The sequence below is a fragment of the Gekko japonicus genome, unplaced genomic scaffold (assembly GCF_001447785.1).
Source record: "Gekko japonicus isolate JY-2015 unplaced genomic scaffold, Gekko_japonicus_V1.1 scaffold7, whole genome shotgun sequence".
NCBI classification, from domain to species: Eukaryota; Metazoa; Chordata; class Lepidosauria; order Squamata; family Gekkonidae; genus Gekko; species Gekko japonicus.
The window spans coordinates 977,302-1,004,374 of NW_015159711.1; the positions used below are offsets into that span (position 1 = coordinate 977,302).

The 27,073-nt window shown below is 46.9% G+C and overlaps 1 protein-coding gene across 1 annotated transcript in view; it reads left to right on the forward strand.

The window, feature by feature from the left end:
- XKR6 (X-linked Kx blood group related 6) overlaps nucleotides 1-22,841 on the forward strand; it is a 279,703-nt gene extending 256,862 nt beyond the window's left edge. Inside the window, exons 3-4 of the mRNA XM_015406829.1 lie at nucleotides 14,345-14,541; nucleotides 21,877-22,841. Of these exons, the coding sequence (XP_015262315.1) occupies nucleotides 14,345-14,541; nucleotides 21,877-22,841 (1,162 nt within the window). The remainder of the gene's footprint in view (nucleotides 1-14,344; nucleotides 14,542-21,876) is intronic.
- The last annotated feature ends 4,232 nt before the right edge of the window (nucleotides 22,842-27,073 follow it).

A 27,073-nucleotide genomic window follows, 5' to 3' on the forward strand; every position in this document is an offset into this window, starting at 1 on the left:
ACGAGACGACGGAAGTACCGAGGCAGCGGGCAGTGTTAGAAGAGGACCCCATCGAGGCCCCAGACATAACCGCACCCGCACCAGAGGACCCACTGCGGGGCAGCCAGCCCCCGACAGCGGAGATAGGGTCCCCAGAACCCGAACTGGAGACCGCTGAAGCCCCAGCTCCATCGCAGGCTTCCGCACCGGAGGTCGGAACCCAGGCGGCTCCAGCACAGGGCCCCAGACGATCATCACGGGTGCGACAGCCCCCAGCGTACCTGAAAGACTATGTCACCTGGGGGGGGTTCCGGACTATGGGGGGAGGGGTGTTGTGTCCGCTGACCGCCACCGGAGGTCAGCGCACATACCTGAGCTTCAGCCCTGGAAGACAATGGGGACTAGGATTCTAGTCCCTCCACAGGGGAACCAATGGGAGCCATGGCGGGAGATTCAAACCCACCAATGGTGACCAGGGGGTGTCCCCAGAGGTGTATATAGTTGGCCTGCCGGCCGTTTGTCCGCATGTCTTGTTGTGTGCCTAATAAAGCGTGCTATGCACCACGTCGTTGTCTGTCGTCCATCCATGCGGCAACCCACTACATAACAAAGAGAAAAGACTAACGGCCGGCTGGCCAACTATATACACACCTGGGGTCCTGTTGGTGGATTTAAATCTCCCGCCATGGTCCTATTGGTTCCCAAGTGGAGAGACTAGGAGTCTAGTCCCCATTGTTCTTACAGAGTCAAGCTCTGGGGTATTCGCTGGCCCCTGGTGGCGGTCAGCGGACATAACAAAAGACCTCTCCAGTTTCAGTGTAGCTATATGGTCCTCAGAGTTAGTTACTCTCTCTGCCTCAGTCTCCTGGTTTTAATTTGGACACTAGATGTTAATAGTCAAGAAGATAAAGTGCAAACTAACTTCTGATTTTATTCTTCGTTTGGTATTTAATTTATTGACACACGCCACTTTTTTGAGGGGGGGGAATGTTTCCAAATGCAGACATTTAGAACAGGGCACCATTATAAAATGAAGAAGGTAGCTATATATACACAAATCCAGACAAAATCAATAAAGCTAATACAGTCGTATGAACAAATGTGGCATAATCCACTCTGAAAATAATCTCAAACAAATAGATGAAACTCCTGCACACCCACAGGATTTATGCATGAGGCGAAAGTTATTCTGAATTCTAGGTTGATTCCTCAGCAGTCCTAGTTCCACCAAGCACATGAGCAAAACACGGACATCATCGCCATGTGCCAATGTCTGGGTGGAGAACAGGGTGGCCACCCTCCACATGGAGACTAGAGTGCTCCTAGAATGACAACTGACCTCCATACAACAGAGATCAGCCCCCCTGGAGAAAATGGCAGTCTCGGAGGGGGAAGGACTCTATAGTCTGCAGCGAGAAAGGCTCTGGATTCTCTGGTGTTCTGGATGCTGCCACCTATGTGCAGTGTATCTAGAAAAACTGCAAGCCCTAGTTCTCAGACTCTTCAGATATGCAGCGCATGACCAGTACACATGACTTCTGGACTCTAATAGGCCAAGAGTATGGAGTTCCCAATTCAGCCCCCCCCCCCCCCCTCCCCCCCCCCCCCCCCGTTCTATGTTATTTCAGAGTTGCCCAGCCACTCCACTACTAAAATAAGAGAGCAAAACTACTACTCCCACCAGCACAGCTGCTATCTTTTTAAAAAAATCATGGATCATTAGGACTGCCAGCCTCTGCCTGGGAAATACCAAGAGAGTTAAGGGGTGGAGCCTGAGGAGAGCAGGGCTCGGGGAGGGGAGGGACTCCAACAGGGCACAGTGCCATAGAATCCACCTTCCAAAGCACCTATTTTCTCCAAGTGAACTAATCTCTGTCCCCTGGAGATCTGTTGCAATCCCAGGAGATCTCCAGCCACCACCTGGAAGTTGGCAACCAGATGGCTCATAAAGGTGAATGTGGCTTCTTAGAGATCTAGCAGCCAGGAAACCCTATACGGTATTTAAACCATGCAGTTGTGCGGATAACAGGCCAGCAGAAGAAACCTGCAGTCCTAAGGACACTTTCCCATGAGTAAACTCCACTAAATAACACATGAGACTTACTTCCAAGTAGAACTGCTTAGGCTTGATTCTGAAATGTATCCTGCATACATCAAACTCTCTTCACATTTATCCTGCCCTTCCTCGAAGAAGCAGAGGGCAGCATACATGGCTTCCTACCTCTCTATTTCATTTTCATAACATTCCTGCAAGATAGGCTAGGCTGAGCCAGAATGATTTCATGCACAGCCTTATATTCCTGAATTGTAGGGAGGTGAACTTTTTGACGTGTGACACATGATCTGTCTGTATGTGTCAAAAGGGAAAGGGCACACTTTCATACCATGAAACCCTTGGTGGTTTGAACTAAAAGTATCCCCCATTTCCTCTGTACCAACAATGTTGCTGCAGCAAAAGCGACATCCTAAATAGCCACCTAGAGTTACCCAGTGCCAAAGGTTGTCCACCATGTCAGTATTTGTGGCATTATACAGCTGTCAGTGAATACACAGCATGCCTCTTGTAAGGTTTTTTTGGTTTGTTTTTTTAACTCTGGGGTTACCCTATCCTGATCTCAGTTGGAAACTTCTGGTTGAAAAGCAGAGAGAAGACATGAAGGACACATTATGTTCAACACCGCCCTCTAGTGGATTATAAGGAAGCAAACATATCAGGCATAAATTCAATAGATTTTTTTTTTTTTTAAAGGTTTTCTCACGCCAGGCCTGGATTTTGTCCATCTGCTTTCCCTCTTCTCAAATGGCAGCTGATCCTGTTTCAACTAAAATATGTACTACAATTCTCTGTATTTTGTCACCAGGTAGCCTAAATTTTGGATTCGGAAAAAGAGAGCCCTGTTTTTATAATCAGCATATGTTTTACCAAACCATAAGCATACATTTGCATATAAAATTAATTGCTAATGACTCGTTTCCCCCAAGTTTTGTAGCATTTGGAACTTCCACTCTTTTCCTGGGGAGGAGGGGCAGGGAACAGGCTGGAAACGTGCCTATTTGGAACCAGAAACAGCCAAATTTAGAGGAAAAATAGCGATACAAATTAAGGGAAATCGCTTCTATTGCTGAATTTATTTTGTGTTTCCTAGTAGTTGTGGCAAGGACGTGGCAGCTTAGCACTGAAACCAATAGTCTCTCTCCTGGATTCCAAGATCCCATCAGATCCTGTGCATCCTGATGTGGTCATGGGTAGAGACCTACAGGGCGAGATGTCATTCTTGGCACACGAAGATCCAGTGGTCCATCTAGCCCAGCATCCTCTTTCACACAGTGGGCAACTATGTGTGCCGGCAGATGCTAGAGCACTCATTCAGGGGGAGGGGGAGAATATGGGATCCAGAGATGGGGTGGGGGTGGAAAGTGCCATCAAGTTGCAGCAGAGTTATGGTGACCCTGTAGGGTTTACAAGGCAAGAGACTAACCGAGGTAGCAGTTGCAAAATATTCTTTAATTCAATCAGAAACCAAAATGCATCCAGTAAACAGTGCAACAGGACTAGGACTACAAAACGACACACACAAGAAACATTGCAACAGCTGTAGTTCTATTCCCTTATAAAAGCACCCTTCTGGACAATTCCACTATACTGCAGTTATAATCCCTTTATGAAAATGCCCCCCTGAACATTTTTCTTTTGCATATTCTGCGGAAAGGTAGAAACAGTCAGTCTAGGGGTCTCCAGTACCAATTTAAAGACCAACTCTGCCATGTTAGACAGGGTGCCCGGCAGGGAACGCAGCCAGTAAATAAGCAGGACGCCTGATCTATCTACCCTGAAACCTAACATAAGAAACAGACAGACCATGGTGGCGATAGTTTCCAGATGAGACCCGATTATTCAGGGTGTGTAAAACAAAAATGGATTGTGAAGAGCTCCAAAAGCATCTCTTCAAACTGGGGGAATGGGCATTAAAAGGGCAAACCAGATTCAGTGTGAGCTGAAGTAGAATCGGGGAATAACCCCAACTTCACATATACACTAAGGAGATCTGAGCTGGCAGGAACAGACCAAGAAAGGGACTTTTGGGTGGCAGCGGATAGCTCAATGAAAATGTCGACCCAGTGTGCGGCTGCTGTGAAAAACGCAAATTCCATGCTGGCCACACTTAGAACAGGGACAGAGAATGCTACCGCTGCTATCATATGGCCCACATACAAATCTATGGAGAGACCACACTTGGAATATAGTGTACAGTTCTGGTCAGTGCATCTGAAAGAAGGACATTGCAGTTTGAAAAGGTGCAGAAAAGAGCAACCAAACTGATCAGGGGGCTAAAGCAGCTGCCCTATGAGTACTCGTTCAAACGCTTAGGACTGTTTAGCCTAGAAAAGGGTAAGGGGGGGGATGTGATAGAGGTTTATAAAATTATGCATGGCATGGAGAGAGTGGGCATAATACTAACACCCGGGGGTCATCCACTAAAGGGTGGGAGATTCAGGACAGGAAAAAAGGAAGTATTTCTTCACACAGCATATAGTTAATCTGTAGAACTCGCTGCCACATGATGTGTTCATGGCCACCAACTTGGAAAGCTTTAAAAGGGGAGTTGACAAATTCATGGAGGACTGGGCTCTCAGTGGCTGCTAATCATGCTGGATATCTCTTCAAATATGTCCCATCATTATCTTCCAGTTAGTTTTCGTATGCAGAAATGGGCAATTGGAGCTTTTCATAGCATGGAGCTAAATAACATTGTCTGGTATTTGCTGCACATCGAACTGATATTTAAGGAACAGCTAGAGGGACCAGTTTAAAAACTGGCAACCCTCATCCCCACCAACCCTTGATGCTCCTTGTAGCAATCAGAGTCTAATTTACCTCATAGATCTGTTGGGAAACAAAATGGCGGCAAAAACTAGGTAGGCTCTCTGAACTCCGTGGAGGAAGGGTGTGATGATTTAAAAGATCTCTGCCTTTTTCAAACTGTCATCTTCTCTTCCTTTGCTGATTTGTATGAATGTGCAAAAGATGACTCTTTTACTGTTGTCACAGAATGCTGGGGGGCCATGCAAGTTTGCCATAGTTGGAATGTCCCCCTTGCCACACATACACACCCCTCTCCTTTCCTCTTGCTCCCTTTGGGACTGGAGCAGGCGAGGGCCTTAATTGGCTGCCACCGCTCTGGTTCTACTCCTTTACTGGGGAGGGCCCAGAACACCCTCCATGCTCCGAGGCAACCCCCTCTTTAGTCAGGCGATGCCCTGACATGGCTACATTTGTGGCGTGAAGAACCCGGGCAGAGCATACAAGAAACAGCTTATTAAACAAATATTATAGCATGCAAATAGGAGAAAAATCACAAACATGGGGAAGAATTAATACAGGGATGCTACAATTACAACTCACAAAGGGAGAAGCTGGCCAGAAAACAGCAAAACTCCCTGAAGTGACTGCATTATTTTAGTTCCTGCTCTTCCACTACCTGACCCCAGTAGGGCAGACTAACCCCACCATAGGCGAGGGATCAACTCCCTCCAAAAGTAGGCCCACTGTAGGGATACCAATGACCTGGGGATCCCCCAGAATGACAGCTCGTCTCCAGACTACAGAGATCCACTCCCCTGGAGAAAAGGGATGCTTTGGAGGGTTGGCTTAAAGGCACTGTACCTCTGCCCTCCATGTCCTCCCCAGGCTCTACCCCCAAATCTCCAGGGGTTTCCCAACCTGGATCTGGCAAATAGGGATGCCTAGTCCATTTTAGCTTGGGGGGGGCATTCCCGGAGGGGGCGGGGCAACCCCGGCGTGATGACACCACATTGGGAACGTCCGTCCCCCCGATGGACTTGGAGATCGGGCACACGGGAAATGCCATCTCCCTGCACTTAAGTGCAGGGAGAAGGGAGAGGGGTAACTGCGGGTGTTGGGGCTTGGGGGCGGGGCTTCCCCCATCAGCCAGCTGGTCGGCAGCAAATAGAACCCCCAAAAAAGTGGGGGACCCCTGCCAAACTGGGGGGGGTTGGCAACCCTACTGGCGACCCTACCCCCCATCCCTGTGGCCAGGGGGGACCTGGCAACCGTAGCCCCCTGCCACTCAGCTTCTGGAAAGGAAGACCCTCCTTCTCCGTTCAGGGCTTTATGTGCCTACTGTTAGAGTTCTGCCTCCTGGGCAGCCACTGGCTTCTGCTTTTCCCTCCATTTCCCCCCAGTCCTATCCTGAAGTTTGAAAGGTCCGGGGGAATGTAGGCCTACTGCAGAAATTACACAAGGATTCAGGCCTTTGTGAAAGAGAGGTTTCCTTGAGGTCCTACAGGTTGTTCATTCTGCAGACTTGGGTCTAGGATCATGACAACTGTAGAAACCACTCTGTAATTTCTTCAAATCTATGAAGGTTCCCCTCAGTCCCAGGTGGTATTCTGAATTTCTCAGGGGTGGAGAACTCTGTGCATGCTCAGAGGCATTCAGGCCCAGGTGCCACCACTTTTGCAAACCAATGGCTGTGAGGTAGTAGAGAGAGGCAGCCCAAGCCATCCAGAATTGAAGCTGGCTTTCTGGATACTGGGGGAGAGCTTTGTTTCTCCTTCACGGCTGGCTCAAACCTTGGCTGCTGTTTTTCCCCTTTCATTGATTGCCAACCAATCCACTTGAGTTTACTGACCCATTTGTCAAGTCTAGTCTAGACACTCCGCAAACATTTGTTCCGGGACACGAACATTTGCCATTTACTACAAACTGCTGAGGAACAAGGTTAGCTAACATTTAGAAACACGTTAGCTAGCTGGAGTTAATCAGCCATTAATTAACCCAAGTGCAAACGGAGGCAGGAAAAAAAATGGTTCTTAAAGAAGAGGAGGGCGGGGCTGGATCGACACATGCAGCACAGTAAGATGAGCATGCGGTGGTAGAGTCCTCAGGGTGGTGGAATGGACCGTACCACTTCAGTCTGCTAGCTGAGGCTTGCACTGCTGAAAGCTTCCAGAGCTCCCTGCAAGTAAAACACTAGCACCTCAGGGACAGAAGCTCTAGAATACGGTAGTCTGACTACCCCTTTCCTTCTTACAGGAGCAGGGCTATCTCCATAGCTGTTGGTTTGTCAGACCTCAATATCTCTGTGCCTTCTACATCCATTCCCAAAATGTCCCGCTTGGCAGGCTTGTTTTGAAATAGGCTACGTAGGAGTTAAAAGGTTGACCAGAAAACCCTTCCCCCCCCCTTCTTTTTGCCATCAAGTCACAGCTGACCTATGGCAACTTCATAGGGTTTTCAAGGGAAGAGACCTTCAGAGGTGACTTGCCACTGCCTGCCTGTACATCACCACCTGGATGTTCCTTGAAGAGCTCCCGTCCAGATACTTGCCAGGGCTGACACTGCTTAGCTTCCAACAGGATCAGGCTGGCCTGGGCTATCCAGGCTGGGGGTGCACGAATACATGAAACTACCTTATAGCGAGTCAGGCCACTGATCTATCCAGGCCAGTATCATCTATTCTGACTGGCGGTGGCACTCCAGAGTCTCAGGCTGAGGTCTTCTCATATCACCTACTACTGGACCCTTTGTGATGCCAGGGATTGAATCTGGGACCTTCTGCATGCCAAGCAGATGCAGTGTTGCCAGCCATCAGGTGGGCCTGGAGATCTCCTGGAATTACTGATCTCCAGATGACAGGGGTCAGTTTTCCCGCAGACGACGGCTGCTTTGGAGGGTGAAGTCTAAGGCATAACACCCTGCTGAGGTCCTTCCCTAAACCTTCTCCACCCCCCAAATCTCCAGGAATTTCCCAATCTGGAGTTGGAAACCCTAAACAGCTGCTCTACCACTGACACATGCCCCCTAATCGGCTCTTGCCTCTACTATCCACTCAGCCTTCTAGATACACACAAGGATAACCCTGCGTTTGAGGGTTGTTATAAGAATTACTGAAAACATATGCAGTGCGCTTGGAAAACACTTACACTATATAAATGTCGCACATTATGATTATGTACTGCCAGCTTCCTGCTGGTCTGACCGATCCCAGCCGCATCCTCTTCCCTTGACCTGAGTCTACCAAATCTATTTCCCCAATTTCAGCCAGGACACAAACGGGGAGGCTTCTGGTCTCTGCACTGCTAATACCCTTGTGGCGATCCAGTCAATGCAGAAGAGAATGAACACTAGCAGTCTTCCAGGACCCATCCCAGCTCCACCCCTGAAATGACCCTTTGATTCCCCTTCTGGATTCGACTGGCTGAAAATGCTTCCAGGGCAGGGTCTGTGGCTCCCTAGTTTATTCCAGGTGTCTTTTCCTGCCTGGCCTTCCTCTGTTTCCCACCCTACCTGTTACCCTGCCAGCCAGCTACCTTCTCAATCCATACTGAAGATCAGTCACACTCCCCTGCCTGTTGCTGTTCAAACAACGGTGGGGCACTGATAACCAGAGCCATCAAATCTGGCAGGCTGCTCTGCAAATATCATTATCCGAGGTGATTTACATTTCAGCTGTCAGAGAGGAGACCCAAGTGAAGCTGTCCAGAAGTCATCAAGCTGGAATTCATCGGAGGTTATTATAGGAGTCTGTCTTGTGGACCTGGACCTCTTGGACACTTGGAAGGGAGCAACAGTTGTTTAAATTGCATCCTGCAAAGCCAGGAGCATATCTTGCAACCATTTTTTTCTCCTCTGCAAAACACAACCTTCTTCCTTCCAGCCATTTCCCCACACTGCTTTGTTCATAAAGGAGTTAAAGCCATCAAGCCGATACTTTTTTACCCCGGTCCAGTTGTGCATAGTAGGGGCAGAATGCTGACTGGTTGAGCAGATGTTTAAAAAAATCAGGACACAGTCCCCATAATACCTTTTATGAGAACCTTTTCCATTCACATGTGTAGCTTTGTCCAATTAGTCATGTACATCCAAAAATCTTGCCATGGCCCTGATAGGCAATGAAAACACAAAACATTATCCCAATTAGTTGTGCCCTGAAGATGTGGTTCCTATTCCTGCCCCATCTAGGAGGAGGTGAATGGAAAGGCTTGATTTGCTTCCCAGTGACATCATCCCTTGACCAAATCCAATTGGCTGTCTAGGTATGTGATGTCAACCTATTCCCTATGTGTTCTCTGACTGATTGGGACTAGGCAGTGGGGGGGGGGGGCCTGCAAGTCAAAAATATGGTGCCAAAGCAGCAGCAGTATGAAAAATGAATAGGAGACTGAAAGGTTGGGGTTTTTCACAAACATTTTCAACTCCTGAAATGGCTGTTCTCACAGGAGAAGCTGAACCTAATGGAAATTCGGCACAATACTAAAGTGGAGTGAAAAAAGAGGTTTTGTTCAGGCCATGGTGCCTTCCCGAATTCCTCCTGATCTTTAGATCAGATCGCCACCGTGTGGCTGATCAGAATCATTTCCTGCTTGCTTTTTCAGAATAGGTTTCACCTTTCAGTTTTTCCCCAGCAGGCCTTGTTTATTTTATTTTTGCAGCTACCAAAACAAGAATTAACCTCCAAACATATTTTCAGTAGTAAGATCCAAACATGGACACATGAAGCTGCCTTATACTGAATCAGACCGTTGGTCTGAAAGGTCAGTATCTCTTGAGGGTCTCAAAGCAGAGATCTTTCACACCATCTCCTACCTGATCCTTTTAATTGGAAATGCTGTGGATTGAACCTGGGACTTTCTGCACACAAAACTGATGCTCTACCACTAAACCTGACCTACAGCCTCTTCTGAGTTCAAACCTATGACACATGAGGCACACGTTCTGACATTTGGCAGACAAAAACAGGGACCCCCTCAGAGCCAAAGCAAACATGCAGAAGAACAGGGACCTCTGTCTGCACACACACACAGCCAAGATAGAAGTGGCCAAGGGATGTAGACCTCTGATCCCTGCTCAGTTTTGCTAAGAGGCACCATGTTCCACACGCCATAACCCCAGAAGATGGGGTTTTCAAAGAAAGCTAATAACAGTGCAGGGATCCCAGATCTGATTAACAAAATTGAGTAAGGGGCTGAAATGTTGGTCCTGACCCTTGTCATGGCTATACAAACACATAATTTATTTTTTGACAGATTGGCAGACATCCATGATCTTCAACCTGTCTGTTCTGGCCACTAGCCTTATAAACTTGTGACATCCTCCTGACAAGGTTCAACCCCCACCCCCACTACAGACTGCTGACAGTTCTTCAATGCTACTGGTACCTCACATCAATTCACTGTGCAACTGGCTGTCTCGCACTAGCTTGTGAAGAAAGGGTGCCTCGGGAAATTGACCTGAATCTTGAGCTTGAAGAAAACACAAGCCACTGTCCACTGCTATCATGATAGATTTGGTTGTACTTACTAGCAGGGGTCATTTCCTGCAGGAGCGCACAGGAGCAGAGCTCCGGCAGTAAAGAGCCCATGGGGTGGGCACATTCAACAAGCCCGACCCCCTGCTCCCAGCAGCCCTCAGTCAGAGCAAGAAGCAGCCAGGTAAGTTGCAGAGCCCCCCCACCCAGTCCAAAACAGTCCAGTGGCACCTTTAAGACCAAGTTTTATTCAGGTACAAGCTCTCCCTCCTCTGAGAGGACAGATCTGCACGCCCCCCCCCCAATAGCTAGCAATCCAAAACAGTCCAGTGGAGCCTGAGCGGTGAGTGTTACCTTCTGACACACTTCTGGTGATGTCAGGGGGTGTGGCATATGCAAATAAGTTATGCTAATGAGTTATGCTAATGAGCTCCTGCACCTCTTTTTCTACGAAATGACCCCTGCTTACTAGCAATCATGTCCAGCAAGCGTCTGTGAACAGTACAGGGGCTGGAGATGAGAGGCAAGCAAACACTAGCATCTGTGTGACCATTTCAAGTCCAGACACAACTCCTCCCTCCCCATATCACCTCTATTGGTATGATTATGATTGTCGTTGTAGGATTTATATGGTACTTTTCTCCCCAATGGAGGTTCAAAGCATGGGGAGGGGAGACCACTAATTGCAGGGCAGACCCCCCCCCCCATCGGCAGTTGCAGGCTCGGAGTCAAAGGCTACGATATCTTTGGCCTTCCCCAGCTCATGCCTACGGGTCAGTTCAGGCTTTAAAAGGCAACCTGTGAGAAAGAGGCAGGACTGAGGCTCAGTGACTGGTCTCATAAGAACATAAGAGAAGCCAATGTTGAATCAGGCCAATGGCCCATCCAGTCCAACACTCTGTCACACAGTGGCCAAAAATACCAGGTGCCATCAGGAGGTCCACCAGTGGGGCCAGGACACTAGAAGCCCTCCCACTGCCCCGCCCCAAGCACCAAGAATACAGAGCATCACTTGCCCCAGCCTGAGAGTTCCTATCCATACCTTGTGGCTAATAGCCACTGATGGCCCTCTGCTCCATATGCTTATCTGATTCCCTCTTGAAGCCCTCCATGCATGTAGCCGCCACCACCTCCTGTGGCAGTGAATCAGCCTCACGGCTGTTGCCTGGTGTTCCAAATCCCAAGCCTATTCAGAGATGGGGTGGGGGTGGGGACTAAATGGTGTAGAACTCCCACAGTTGTGCGGGCATCTGTGAAATGTTTTTAAAAGAGATTTTCCCCCCCCCCATATCTTTCCCGAAGGGAGTTTTTACCAGTCTTATAGAGCTAGATTATAGAGTGTGATTAGAGTGATTAGATAGCGTCAAAGAGTCAGTGTATCAGACTAGGATTTGGGAGACCTGAGTTCAGATCCCTACTCAGCCATGGAACTTGCCAGGCGACCTCAGGCTAGTCCACTTTCTCACACTAACCTACCTCACAGGGGTGTTGTGAAGACACCATGGGGAAAAGGAAAACCGTGGGCACTGTTCTGAGATCTTAGGAGGAAGGGCAGGATACCAATGAACTAAACAGATGACCATGAAAGGTACCAAACAACAGAGACTGGCCCAAATAACAGGGACAGTGGGAGCCTGTAATGAGAAAGAATTTCCAAACAGAAAAATGTGATAGGTACTGAGGGTATGCAGGGAACCATATTAAATGGGCAAAGGAATGTTTTATTCTTGTCGGTGTTGGAAGTGGAGGACTTTGGAGCTGTCTCCTGCCTCAGACTTGGGAGATGACACCAAGGAGTTTAGACAGACAGAGAGGTCAGGACACATAGAGAGCCAGTGTTGTGGTTAGGAGCACAGACTCTAATCTGGGGGACCAGGTTTGATTCCCCACTCCTCCACATGCAGCTGCTGGTGTGACCTTGGGTCAGTTACAAGTTCTTTCAGAGCTGTTCTCGAAAGAGCAGTTCTCGAAAGAGCTCTCTCAGCCCCACCTACCTCACAGGGTGTCTGTTGTGGGGAGGGGAAGGGAAAGGAGATTGTAAGCCATTTTGAGACTCCCTCAGGTAGTGAAGGGCGGAAAGGTGGGGTATACATCCAATCTCCTCCTCCTCCTCCTCTTCCTTCCTTCCTTCCTGCCTGCCTGCTATCTGATCCTTTCCTTTGAAGTAGAATAATACCCTTAGGGGCAATTTCCTCTGTTTCCACTCTCTCACACTTCTCTCTAACACAAACAGGGTGCATGATCTCTTCATCTTGCACCATGGAGGCTGGACATGTATCCAGTATCCAACACATCTAGCCAGATAGAATAGGTAATCTATCCCCATCTCTTACCTGCACTCTCCAGTATGTATTTCCTTTAATAAAAGTTGTTTGTTAGTGTTAAGATCTGATTGTTGACTCCATGTATCCTTGCTTGCTGCCATACCTAGTCCCAGCTCTGCTGCGTTAAAGAAGACTTGAGCATTCTGCTACTTTGTCGTGGTTCCCTGGCAGTACCAAGTCCAGAGAATCCAACAATCAAAGGGACTGAGGAAGCAATAAATTGATTAGAATTGAGTATCTGACCCACCAAAAAAAATGCAGTCCATTCTCTGGTCAAATAATATATATATATTTAAATTAACATTATTTGAATAACAGATACGACACTTTAATGGTCATTTGCCCCGTTAACTTAGGTGACTGCAAAAAAGAATTTGTTATAGAGAAACAATGAAATTAATTTTTAAATAATTGCAGTGAATTTTCAAATTAGGCAGTGACCAGTTTCACTGAGGGCTGCTTGTGTTCTTGTTCTGATTAAGTAGGGATGCCAGCCTCCAGGTGGGACCTGGGGACGCCCTGGGATCACAGCTCATCTCCAGACTACAAAGATCAGCTCCTCTGGAGAAAATGAATGCTTTGGAGGGAGGAGTCTGTGGCACTGTACCCCACTGAGGCCTCTGTCCTCCCTAGGCTCCACCCCCTAATCTCCAGGAGTTTCCCAACCTGGATCTGGCAACCCTACTCCCCACCCCCACCAGTGGCCAGGGAGGACCTGGCAACCCTAGGATTGAGAGACGTCTGCCATTCGAGCAGAGGGCCAACAGGATGAGCACTGCTTGCCACTAGTCCCGTCCTTGCTAACAAATGAAACGATAATGAAATTAAAAAGTTAGCGGCCACCTATACAGCAGCATTCGTGGCTTCATTGAGTACCTGTGATCAAATAATAGGCCAGGCCCAAACTTGTTGAGCCTATGGGCTCTTTCGGCATTTTGAGAAAGGGTTGTAGGTGCCACCACAAAATGACTGCCAAAGGAGGCGGGACCAATGAAAAAATGGCTGCCAGGGGAAGGGGCAAGCCAGGCCGGCATCCGCATACCCTCCGACGGGGCAGCTGCCAGGAGGTGGAGCCCTCTGCTGCTCACCTCCGCCCACGCATCTCTCCTGCTACCTGCCTGCATGCCCTTCCCCATCTGTCTGCTTGAAGTGCACTGCCATCCATGGTCCCATCTGCCAGCATCATTAGGGAAAGGCATCTGGTGCACAGAGGCAGTGGCCACCAGCAGCACCCCCAGCTGCATGCACTGACCAGTGCTTCTGGGGAAAGGGTGTGCAGGTGGTGCAGACTGCTTGTGGGCAGTAGGAGGGCTTACGAGTGGGAGAAGGTGGGGGGAGCACACAGGTAGGGCAGAAAGGTATGTGGGGAGGAGGTGGGCAGACAGGGCCCCTCAAAGCATACAGCCAGCCCTGGGGCCCAAGTGCAAAATGTTGGGAGGTTCCAAACCAAGCAGCTATATCCTCATGGGTGCTCCCTGCAGACCCAAAGGCAATGCCTCCTAGGGCCTTCTGAAGAACCTCCTGCTCCAGGGAAGAGAAGGAAAGCCAAGATTGGTCCTTTGCTTTAGGAAAAGGATGCTTTTGGTAGGAAGCAAGTGGGCTCCAGGGAAATATTGGCAGGCATGTTGGGGATCACTACAAAATGTAGTTAATTTACTCGTAAATTTGACCAGCATACCAACCTCAGGACTGATAGAGAGGAATGAGTATCTTTTAACCCAGCCCTGTCATCAGCTCACCATCTCCCTGTCTTTTTTCCCTTCTTTCCAGGTATATCCGAACCATGTACCTGGGGATCCAGAGCCAGAGGCAAAAGGAACACCAGCGGCGCTTCTATTGGGCTATGATGTACGAGTATGCAGACGTCAACATGCTACGCCTCTTGGAGACTTTCCTGGAGAGCGCCCCCCAATTGGTGCTACAGCTCTGCATAATGATCCAAAAGAACCGTGCAGAAACCTTACCATGTAAGTGACCTCAGCTCAGCCTGTTTGCTTTCCTGCGTGCATTGATGGCTTCCCTTGATTCATCCCCATGGCCTAGAACATACCACCAAGGCTGAGATTTGTTCCCTACGGTCTAGGAAATGCTACCCTCTTTGGAGCAAAGTTCGTTCTGCTCTTGCCTCTGAAATCTCTCAGTAAATTCCCATTCACCCTTTTCCCAGGGCTCTCTCCACTTGGTATAAGCTTGACTGGTCCTGGAAAGAAGGTTGTCAGGGTGAGAGCCATAATTTGTTGTTAGGGAATACACAAACATCTCCCATCCCCCCCCTTCAGTCTGTGCCTTGCAGGGAGGGCAGAATGCTTCAAACAAGAACTAGAAAATGATAAAACAGTACGAGGATCTGCTAAAGAGCAACAATATACCTCTGACGTTCCAAAGAAGACACTGGCTCAGTTCAGATTTCATGCCGAACTATGGTTACAATCTAGGAAACTGGTGCAGCATGGCTAAGAGTGAACCAGGGGGTCCCCAATTTGAATCTTGCCTCTGCCATGAACTCACTAGGTAAGAACATGTAAAGGATCAGACCAGCAGTCAGGGCCGGCTCACCCGCTAGGCAAACTAGGCATTCGCCTAGAGCGCGGGCTGGACCTTAGGGTGCCAAACTGGGCCCGCCCACCCGCCAAAGCCCCCCAGCCCCCGCCAAAAGCCCTGCTCCTTGAGTGACCCCTGTGGCAGAGCAAGCCGCTGCAGAATGGTCCCAGCCCCGGGGGCGCAGTGGCGCGAGACCACGTTCTCTCCCGGCAGCTTTTCTATTGTTCTGAGCTTTGGATTTGCAAAGGTGCATAAAGGAGCAGGAGAAAACACAGAACTCCCAGAGACCGGGAGCACGAGAAGGGGGTGGGCCTTTGCGGGAGGCGCAGCGGGAAAGAGGGGCCCTTCGGCGCAGTGACCTCCTGGCGGTGCCCTTCTGCGGCATGAAAAACCCCAGGTGCCAACAGCCTGGCCGGCAAAGGGGCTGCATCTCCATATCGCGCCCCCCCATCCTCCGTGCATGCTTTGCTCCTTGGGGGAAGTGGGAGGCGGCACTGGGAGGGGGGCCTCGGAGTCAACCTCTTGCCTGGCCTCGGAGAGGCTGCCCCGGTCTTGCCAAGCAGCAGCAGCCTTTCCCCAGAAGAAATGGGACTCACGCATGCGCTCTCCGGAACCCCCCCCCCGGGGCGAGGAGGACGGCGAGCCTTCGCTGCCAGGCCAGAGAGGAGCCGGGAGCTGGGGGAGAAGGGGCGCGACGCAGGGAAGCGCCACGGCAAAGCCAAGCTTCGCCCCGAGGCGCCGCACACCAGCTGGGAGGTCTCCAGGCCCCACCGGGAGGTTGGCATCTGTGCTCGCCTAGGGCACAGAAACACCTTGGGCCGGCCTTGCCAGCAGTCCATCTAGTCCAGCAACCTATTTCAAAGTGGCCAACCAGTTACCCTGGAGAGTCAACAAACAGGCCAAAGTCTTCCCCTGATGTTGCCTCCTAACACTGGTATTCAGAGGTGTACTGCCTCTGGTTGTGGAGGTTCAGTTAAGTCACCATGGCTAATAGTCACTGATGGACTTATCCTCAATGCAGCTGTCTAATCCCCTTTACAGCTGTTGGCAGAGAAATGTGGATGGCTGCATGTGTTTGTGAAAGTGTGTTTACCCATGCCACCCACACTCTCCCCCCTCTGGTTCGTGTGTCTCCTGAGTGATGCCTCCTTACCCCAAGGCAGTGGTGTAAGCTTGGAAATCACTAAGGCTCTGGCAGATACATTCAAAGGTCTCTTCTTAAAATAAAACTTATCTTTATTATAGAAAAACCTTCAGAGATTTGTCTGGCAAGATGACCGCAAGACGCTGTGCCAGCCTGCCACACAGTAGAATCCTATTTCCTAAACATTGATGGAATACACAGAAAAATAAACATGCAGCAAAGTTTCCCTCACCCCATGCATGCGCGGACGAGAGGCCTCTCTGACTGACTCCTAACGGGAGTCAGCAGGGATCTGTTGTAACTGACCAGTATTTATACCAAAGATCAAAGGGGTCCCTTGATAATCATATTACAGTTACCATTTACAAGTGGAAATTGCCTACTGTAAATTGTTTCATAGAAGTTGAAACTGTCCTGCAGGAAATTTGTTTCCTTTCCTTGGTCTCACACAACAAAAGTGTACACATTTTACAGGATCAATACAGTGTCATTGTTTCTTCCAGGTGTTCCCCAATGTGGGAAATGAACTGTCCTTTGATGTTATCAGAGAGATGAAAGCAGGGTGTGTGTGTGAACCCTCTGTATCTCAGGAAGTTAGTCTTATGGATTGAAGTCTGCCACCTTCCCAAATGATCATATATTTTATGGCCTAGGAAATTGGGGATATTGGCAAGTCTCACATCTGTGGCTGGGAATGGAATGTGTTACATTTTTGCGTGTGTGACCAAGAAAGAGATCCTCCTGGGACAAAAAAGGCTTGCAAAGACTCATGGGGTCTGATTCAAACAGGCCAAGGCTGTCTGCCTGCAAGGGCAAAGACAGATATATATGGATTGCATAAACTGTTTGGTTCATTTTAAACCCAAACCACCTATATTTCTAAATTTTCTTACCACAACAGCCAGCTATGCTAGTGGCTAGCACTACCTCCACTGGTAGTGAATTCCATGATAATTCTTTGAGTGAATAAATATTCCCTTTTGTCCATCCTGAATCTATCACTCATCAGTTTCATTAGATGCCCCAGAGTATTGTGGAGAAGGGAGAAAAAGTTTTCTCTACCCACTTTCTCCTCTCCATGCATAATTATATGAACCTCTTTCATGTCACACTGCACTCATTTTTTTCTTAAAATTGTGAAGTCCCAGACTCTGAGGCCTTTACTCACAGGAAACGTGCTCAAACCCTTTAATTGTTCTGGTTGCCCTCTTCTACACTTTCACCAGCTCTGCAATATCCTTTTTGAGATATGCCAAACAGAACTATACACAGTACACAGCTTAACAATAGGTAGTCTTAAGTGAGCCAGTCTCTCAGCCCCAGTTCCTCCCTCCTGTGCAGAGTAGGGATAATACTAGTCCAGGGGTGGCCAAATTTGCTTAATGTAAGAGCCACATAGAACGAACATCAGATGTTTGAGAGCCTCAGGACATGAACAAATATTACACACACATTTTCACTGAAAATTTTGCAAATTTGCTTTTTATTAACATTAAATGAGACTGCCAAAAATAAAAACAAAAGGGGTAAAAATTGATATTGATATTTATTTGTCCAATGATATTTGTTTGCTAATGGTAGTTATTTGTCTGAGAGAGAGAGAGGGGGGGGTGGAAAGAAAGAATGAAAGAGTTGGAAAGAGAGAGAGGGAAACAAGGAAAGCAAATAGACGGGGAGGGAGGGGGAAGAAAGGAAGGAAGATGGAAAGAAAGCAAATAGATGGGGAAGGGAGGGAGGAAGGGGGAAAGAGAGAGAAAAAACAAAGAAAGCAAATAGATGGGGGAGGGAGTGGGAGGAAGGAAGGAAGAAAGAAAGAAAGGGGTGGAAAGAAAGCAAATAGATGGGAGAGGGAGGAAAGAAGCAGAAGAGAGAGAGAGAGAGAGAGAGAGAGAGAGAGAGAGAGAGAGGTGGAAAGAAAGCAACTTTAACTTTAAATATTTTCGCGGCGTGGGAAACATATTTAACTTTAGATGAGGAGGGAGGGGAGAAAGAGAGAGAAAGTGAAAGAAAGATGGAAAGAAAGCAAATGGAGGGAGGGAGGGAGGGAGGGAGAGAGAGATGGAAACAAAGCAACTTTAACTTTAAATGCGTCCTCCAAGGCCCTTCATGCCCCTACACTGGCTGGCTTGGAGAAGGGATTTAAACAAGCAAATGCCTTCTCCAAGCCAGCTGGTGGGGGGGGGGAGCTTTGAGAATGCATTTAAAGTTAAAGTTGCTTTCTTTCTCTTCTCCCCCCCCCCCATACCTCAAGCCTACCCTGGGAGGGGAACACTGGCTGGGGAAGAGAAGACCGATCAGGGAGGCATGCCTCTTTGCTTCCCCAGCCACCCTGCCAGAAGCCACACAATATGTGTGAAAGAGCTGCATGTAGCTCCTGAGCCGCAGTTTGACTACCCCTCTCCTAGTTTACCTTACAGGACTATTGTAATGAGAACTGGTAAAGTAATGTGTGAAATGTGTTATATATAAACATTTGGTTGAAACTTCCAAATGTGTAACAGGCAAGCAATTGCCTCTGCTGACTGCAGCCCTTCTCATGGCTTTTTGGTGTTTGTTTTTTCTACATGGATGTCATGTCTTTGGGGGATCACAGCACGTTGCTGTAGAAAAAGGGAAGGTGGACACAAATCCACCATCACACATGCCTTCTGCATGTGCAATCACGGGGTCCAGCCCATTGGGTATAGATAGGAACTCTCGGTCTGGGGCAAGTGATGCCCTGTATTCTTGGTGCTTGGGGAGGGGCAACAGTGGGAGGGTTTCTAGTGTCCTAGCCTCACTGCTGGACTTCCTGATGGCACCTGGTATTTTTGGCCACTGTGTGACAGAGTGTTGGACTGGATGATCCCATATTGGCTTCTCTTTTGTTCTTATGGCTAGCACAAACCCAATTCACACTCTGGATTGGGATTCTGGTTTACTTAGGGACAAACTAGACCACATGGTGGCCCCGGGGACGTAACCATCATTTTACTGCTAGAGTTCCCTCACTTTACAAACATGGTCTCAAGCAAGACTGGGTCCTCATAGTGTCTGTAAAGTGAAGGAATTCTATCCGTAAAATGGCAACACCCCTGCAGATGCCATATTGTCTAGTTCAACATACCACACCAAACCAAAATTAAAATTCCTTAACTGTGGTCTGAATCATGCTGGGAAATTGGATCCAATAACAGTATAAAAAACTGAAAATACAGTTTGGAAAAGGAAATGCCAAAAGTTCAAAAATTGATCCAGAACTTGGTTTCCAGATGCACATTATTCATCGAGCTTTTCAAGAAATACTTGACAGGGACAAGATATGGGTGGTCATATGCAAACCTTGATAGAGTAGGGTTGCCAGCTCTGGGTTGGGAAATACCCGGAGATTTTGGGAGTGGAACTTGGGGAAGGCAGGGTTTGGAGAGGGGAGGGACCTCAGCAGGATATAATGCCATAGAGTTCACCTTCCAAAGCAGCCATTTTCTCTAGGAAAACTGATCTTGGTCATCTGTAGATCAGTTGTAATAGCAAGAGACATCCAGGTGCTACTTGGAGGTTGGCAACCCTAACAGAGGGTTCTAGTTCAGAGACCCTGAGACAGGTAGCTTGTGCTGTACTATTGGCCAAGTAATGGCCTGAGGAGACCTCTGAGGCCTGAATATACTCAGTCTCCTGTAAGACAACTCCCAGCTTTAGCCCCAGACAATATCATTGGTGCTCATTATTATCCATACTTTTTTCACATTACCCTTATTATTACCACCTTATAAATGTCTTGAGGATGCCTGGAGGCAACACGTGTGCTCGCGCACACAAACATATAATAATCTTTCAATTATATACACACAGAGGGTTGGACCCAAATTAAACTGGCAATTACATCTCATTCCCCCTTCCTGTTGTAGACTCCTCATATGTCATTCCTCAAGATCCCCTGTCCCTAGAAATCAGGGGACTTCAGTAAGGAGTGGAAAGCAGGAAGCTTCTATTCTACTGGTGGAAAATTTAGCTTGGATCCAACTCATCGATACACTCTACCGCTTCATACACTAATCATAAACACATCACACATATCTCCTTGAAAAAGTGAAGCCTATGTTTATCTCCCCCTTCAAGCAATGTTTTATTGATGTGAGTTAGAATAGGGGTCGAACCACCCCTTAAGCCTGTGGGCACTTTTGGAATTTTGAGGACCAGGAGTACGTGCCACCACAAAATGGCTGCCAGAGGAAGCAATCACAAAGTGGATGCCATAGGTTTATTATTTATTTATTTATTAAATTAGATTTGCTAGGCTGCCCTTCCTACAGGTAGGGCTCAGGGCCGATTACAACAGAGTGATAACAAAAATCTTTAGTTTAAAACAACATTAAAACAATTCAGAAACAGATCAATAAATAGAAACAAAGAAACATCTACCAGATGGCAGCAGGTTGCAGAAGCCAATCACAGAATGTTGAGATATTGCAAGGTAAGCATTCTCCTAAAATAGGGTTACCATCTCCTTGATGGGCACGGGGTTTCCTCTGATTTCGGGGGGCCCAATCTGCCACTGGCCAGCAGGGGAGTCCCACCCCCAGCGAGCCCCACCCCGGTAGAGCCCCACCAGGCACGTCACGCGAGGGATGCTCTAGCATTTGACTAAAAACTCTATGGTGACCGTAGAATTTTTGGCCAAATGCTAGAGTGCCCCTGCATGATGTGCCCAGCATGATGATGTCAGTTCTGGGTGATGTCATTGCGGAGTGCAAGCTTTGTGCATGCGCAAGATAATCCCAGGGAGCAGCATGGAGCTCTCCACTGGCAGACTGTAAGAACCTGGCAAATCTATCCTAAAATGGAGAGTGCTGTGGCTGAATGGATGCTCCCTGCATGCATAAAGAACCCTCCTGGGTTCTTCTGAAGTACCTCTTCCTCCAACAAGGAGGAGAAAAGCCAGAGCTGACTCTTTGCTTTGGGCAAGGAGCTCTAGGAAGCCCATTGTTAGATACCATAATCCAGGGATCGCTGAGTTAGAAGGATGCATAATAGATCAGAGGCAGGTGACAGAAGGCCTGTGGCCCTATTAACATAACCATTAAAGTTTTGTATTCCATTAGAGTACCATCCAGAAAGGCCAACATGAAGTTAAATGGTCATATTGGCAACAGTTTGGGCTTGGGGGGGGAAGTCTTGGCAAGTTGGATAAGGCTCGTGGGCTTTACTGTTGTCTTCCCATAGACAATGTGATCTGGGGCATGTGGTTGGCCACTGCAGGAAACAAAATGCTGAACTAGATGAGTCTTGGTCTGATCTAGTGGAGTTCTTGTTATGTTACTGAGTAGTTGTGTTGAATTCCTATTAAGTACTGCCAATAGGCAACGAGCTTCCTCATAAATCATCACCAGTCATGGACAAAATGACACTTGTTGCTTCTCTAGGTGATAGCATCGGCCAAGTACAGTGGTCTAGATGTATTACAGCATGCTTGTGTTCAGCTTAGAAATTTAAGGAATGACACTTCCACTTATTTTTTCTCTCTTCCTCTAGATCTTTTTCGCTAACCTGACCTGCATTGTAAACATGCTCCACAGCTGCCCCCTCCCTGGATGATCTCCCATTTAACTCTGTGGATTTGTGTGTGTTCTTCCGGCAGGTGTTTCCTCTGTGGCCTCCCTGATGTCCCTGGCTTGGGTGCTAGCCTCCTATCACAAGCTTCTCCGGGACTCTAGGGATGACAAGAAGAGCATGAGCTACAGAGGGGCCCTTATCCACCTCTTCTGGCGCCTCTTCACCATCTCATCCAGAGTTATCTCTTTTGCCCTCTTTGCTTCCATCTTCCAGCTCTATTTTGGGATCTTTGTCGTGGTCCACTGGTGCGCCATGGCCTTCTGGATCATCCATGGCGGGACAGACTTCTGCATGTCTAAATGGGAGGAGATTCTCTTCAACATGGTGGTAGGGATCGTGTACATTTTTTGCTGGTTTAATGTCAAGGAAGGGCGGACTCGATACCGAATGTTTGCCTATTACACCGTAGTCTTGACAGAGAATGCTGCCTTGACGCTCCTTTGGTATTGTTACAGAGATCCCGACACCACTGACTCATTCGCTGTGCCAGCGCTTTGTTGCGTCTTTCTTAGCTTCGCTGCCGGGATAGCACTGATGCTCTTATATTACGGCGTCCTGCATCCCATGGGGCCAAGAGCTAAGATTTTTGCCAGCTCCTGTTGCGCCGAGCTGCTCTGGGGCATTCCTTTGCCCCCTGATGTTGAACCCATGGCTCCCCAAACCCCTGGGTACCGGGCGGCCCAGGCTACGCCGACCAGAGCGGCCACGGAGCAACAGGAGGAACTCACGGCTGACACTTGCCTGCCAGTTTTCCAAGTGAGAGCAATGGTGCCATCAACTCCATCTGGGCGACCCTACCACCCTGACGGCCCGCTCATTAAGATAGATATCCCAAGAAAGAGGTACCCAGCTTGGGACGCTCATTTTGTAGACAGGAGGTTGAGAAGGACTATAAACATTCTCCAGTATGTCACCCCCACCGCTGTAGGAATTAGATATAGAGATGGACCTCTCTTGTATGAATTGCTACAGTATGAATCTTCACTTTAAAAGCTCCTTTAAACCCACACACATACACACACACACACATACACGCACTCTCACAAATGACAAAAAAATAAAAGAGGGGATTTGGGGCTGGGAAGGGGTGGGTGGGTTAATTGTTTACGGTCAACACAGCTCATGAAACTAACCTTCCAATAAGTTTTCTTTCTGGTTGCTGTATGTATTTAAAAAAAAGAAAGAAAGATCCTCTATGTTTTGTAAGTAAAAACAAAAAGAAAACTTTCCTTTTGATTTTTACACACAGGAGAAAAAAAACCCCAAGTAGTATTTCAAACTTCCATGCTTCGGGGGTTGGAAAAACGGCTCCACCTCTGAGTTTTATACCTTACACCAAGTGTAGGACATTATCATAGGGATTGGTGCTGATTGAAAATAATAATAATATTACTAATAATAAAAAATAAAACAAACAAACAAAAAAACCTACAACTGCCTTATGCCCTTAGGTGCTGAGTTTCATTACGTACTGTCACCTCCCTCATGCAAAACTCTTTTGTGATTTTAAAGACAGAAATCTATATATATATAAATATATATAATATATAAAATATATATTTAAAATATGAAACTAGACAAAAAAGCAACAGATGAAAAGGAATCTAACTGCTCTGATTAGATTGGCATAAAATGATTACTTTGGGCCAGATAAAAGACCAAACAGCTTGAAAAGAGATCATGGCTGCATTATAATTTGGCAAACTGATTATTCTAATATACTATATTTATCTTCTGATTCCACAAGCCAGTCTGAACTGTATTGTAAGTGCTACAGATTTTATAATACAGTTCCTTGATGCAGAAAAACAGGTGACTCTTTATGAGTACTAAGCTTGAGTCAAATTCACCATAGAATCTCAGGGTGCAGTCCCATTTGTTTCCAAGCCAAGGAAAATGTAGCTTTTTGACTTGTGCCCATGTGCCCTGACCGAGAGATTGGCAAGGCCTCAAATGTGCACAGCAATGTCTTTGGAGCACAGCACTGTTCATTCAAATGGAGGAAACTGATCCTTGGGTCACACATAGAGATCTGTTTCTTCCATTGAACTGAATGGGGAACCCATTGCAGTGGCACACTGGGATCTGTGCCTGTAGGAGATCACTGAATCAGAAGCTGGTCTTAAATATCTTCCAGCTGTGCCATGGCTTGTGATGGGGATAACATAACCTTGAGAACAAAAACCTGTCTGCCTGAATTTCTGGATCCAAATTTTAAGAGAGCCTCTAAATTTTAAACGGCATACCAAAAAATAATAATAATTAAGAACTTAAAGAGAACAACATTTAAGTTCCGTAACTGATACCCCTTCCTGCCCCCAACCCTAACTTCTCAGTCTTAATAAAACTCAGCATAGTAGCAAAAAGAACGTCAATTTAAAGGCACAGATCTCTTAAGCTTTCACTGGTAACTGGGCTCTGATCTGCAGGCATCATTTTAAGGCTGTCTATAGGGATGCAGGAATTGAATTTGTAACGGTGCATATTGTTTGGTTGGAGCCTTAAAATGATCATATGGCATTGGGTGATTTGTTTATTTTTCTCTGCTTTAAAGAAAAGAAAAGGAAAACAAACCTGAAGGGGGTGGGGTTGAAGCTCTGAATGGAAATAACCTATCACTGACTCATTTCTGACAAAAATCTGGTGCTTAATATTTTTGTTGTTACTTGTGGTGATGGTTTAGCTGGGAATCGTTCGATTTGCTTGCTGCATTTTTCTGGAGCTGCGGACACAGACCCTCTGCTTGATGTACGTAAAAAGGAAACGAGCATCGAAACAACAAGGCAGCTTAGCACAGAGTTCCAGCTTCTGCAGGAAAACTAAAAAGTTAGATGCTTCCGGTTATATTGCTTGGTGTCAAAAGGTTTACATTGGGTTGGTTTCTTCTTTGTTTTGGGGGTTGGAATGGAAGGCTGTGCATGCAGTACTTTCTACTTAAAGAATATTGTTCCTTTAAAGTAATATTTATTTCATCTTGGGGCATCTTTTCAATCCCCTGCCTTTGAGGTTGGAAGGGTACTGAGGGAACAACTAAACTAAAAAAAAGTTTGTGCTAATTCAGTGGAAACGACTGTATTTTCTGTATTTTGGTGCAACTCTTTAAAAATGTCAAAATACTGTAAAATGTCTAAAATTGCAAAAAAAACCACAAAACCCAACTTGATCTGTTTAAAAGTCAAGTTCAGTGGGGGAGGGGGGTCTGGTGATGATGGCATATTTGTAATACTTTTCTTTTTGTTTAGTTGGCAAAAGCAGTGAAAAAACAAACGTTCTTACTAATTTTGTATTTCTTAAGGGGAAAAAAAGCTGAAAGTTTCCTTCACCTGAATATATCTGAATGGAGAAATTACTTTTGCAAAAAGATATGCTTTGCAGTGGCCTGGGCAATATTATTATTATTGTTATATTTCTCAGTGTGCTTCTAAGAGAAAGTTGAGGTTTTATTTTCCCCAAGCCTCCAGACGCACAAAGGTCTTAACATAAAAACAAAACAAGCCAAATTGTCACAGGTACTGTAGTCTCAGGACACTTAAGATCTCATAATTCTAGCACCTCTGGGCTTCCGACTGCAGTTTGTCAGATTACCACACCTTGTAAAGGAACTGCTTGTATTTCTTTTACTTACTTAATCGTATTCATTTCTAGGTTCATATGTTCTAACTGCCCATATTTACCAGGGGCAGTCCCAGTTTACGCCTTCCAGGTGATATTAGTCATATATCTTCTTCAAAGGTTGTTCATATATCCACGAGGGTTCTGGAAGTTTCAGCCCACTACTGTGGGCTCCACACCATTAAATATCTGAGTGAGGGGGGGTGGAAGCATCTTCCCTTCTGAGTGAATCTGTGTAAGTGATTCCATATGGACAGAAAACAAAACAAAAAGACGGCAATCACACACTGCTGCAGCACTAACTGGCAACTTTAGCCTACAAATGAACTGTTTTCGCACTTCTGATGGAAAATATGTAGGGTTTGCGCCATAGAGATACCAAAGGATACGAGTCCAAATCAGAATTTGATTTTGGCACTGCACCAAAATCAAATGTCTGAAAAAGAATACTGTCGCCATTTTGTATCCATAAACAGTATGGTATGGGCGGGGGGGACCATGGCTCAATTGTAGGGTTGCCAGGCTCCAGGTGAGCTCTTGGGGTTCTCCTGGAATTGCAAATGATCTCCAGACTACAGAGATCAGTTCCTCTGGAATGAATGCTAGATTTGATTCCAGTAGCACCTTAGAGACCAAGAAGATTTTCAGGGTATGAGTTTCACGAGTCAAAGCTCCCTTCAAATATATGAGGTGTCCTATGACATAAAGAAAGAAAAAAGCTTATCAAAGTGTTCATCACATTAAAAGCACGCACCAGGAAGTCCCTACAACCGACTGACCAAAAAGAAAATTATTTTACTGCATAAAGGGATTTTGTATTTGTAAAAGTAACAAAGCCTGTCAGTGATTGGCTGAGCTGCCTGAGGTAATGGAGAGGTGAAGCAGGCGGAAGAGTTTTATTGGCTGAGCATCTCCGATCATCCCACAGAGGTGCAGAGCAGGTAGGAGGGGCTGGGGAAAAGAGGTAGGGGTCTCAAAAGGTAGCAGGCCAAGGAAGGATGGGGATTGGGAGCTCGTAAAGGGCAATAAGGGCTTGAGATAAGGATAACTGGGACAAAATGACCAGAGAGGAAATGCCCATATGGCCCAAAATGTGATAGCACATAACCTGTTCATATGACAACAACAAAATCTTGCCAATATTGTCTAACATGTCTACCTTATTAGAGGGTTAAGTCCTCAGACTTTTTCCTGCTGTGTATTTGGGATGAGTAAAACAAGTCTTTTCTCACTCAAAAAGAGAAAATACTTCATTGGAGGGGTTCCCCCCCCCCCCCAGCCCTTCTCCAAATAGCCCAGTTTTTCCATCAGTGAAGGTAGACATCTGAGGTAAAATGTTTTGAGTTTGGAATTTGGAAGTCAAATAATGGCAAAATCTGAATTTCAAATATGGATGTTTCGTGTCGTTCCACTCTGTTGCCTTCCCATCCCCCCCTTCATGATAACCAATAAAACAATTTGGCTTGTCCCACATTCAGTAATAACAAGTGCTGTACAAACCAATCAGCTGTTTACTTCCTTAGTCATCTCTTAGCACTACAGCTGTTACAGGCAAGGCTCTGGTGTTTTCTCAGCCTGTCAGTTGTTCAGGGAACTTCCTCAATTTATTC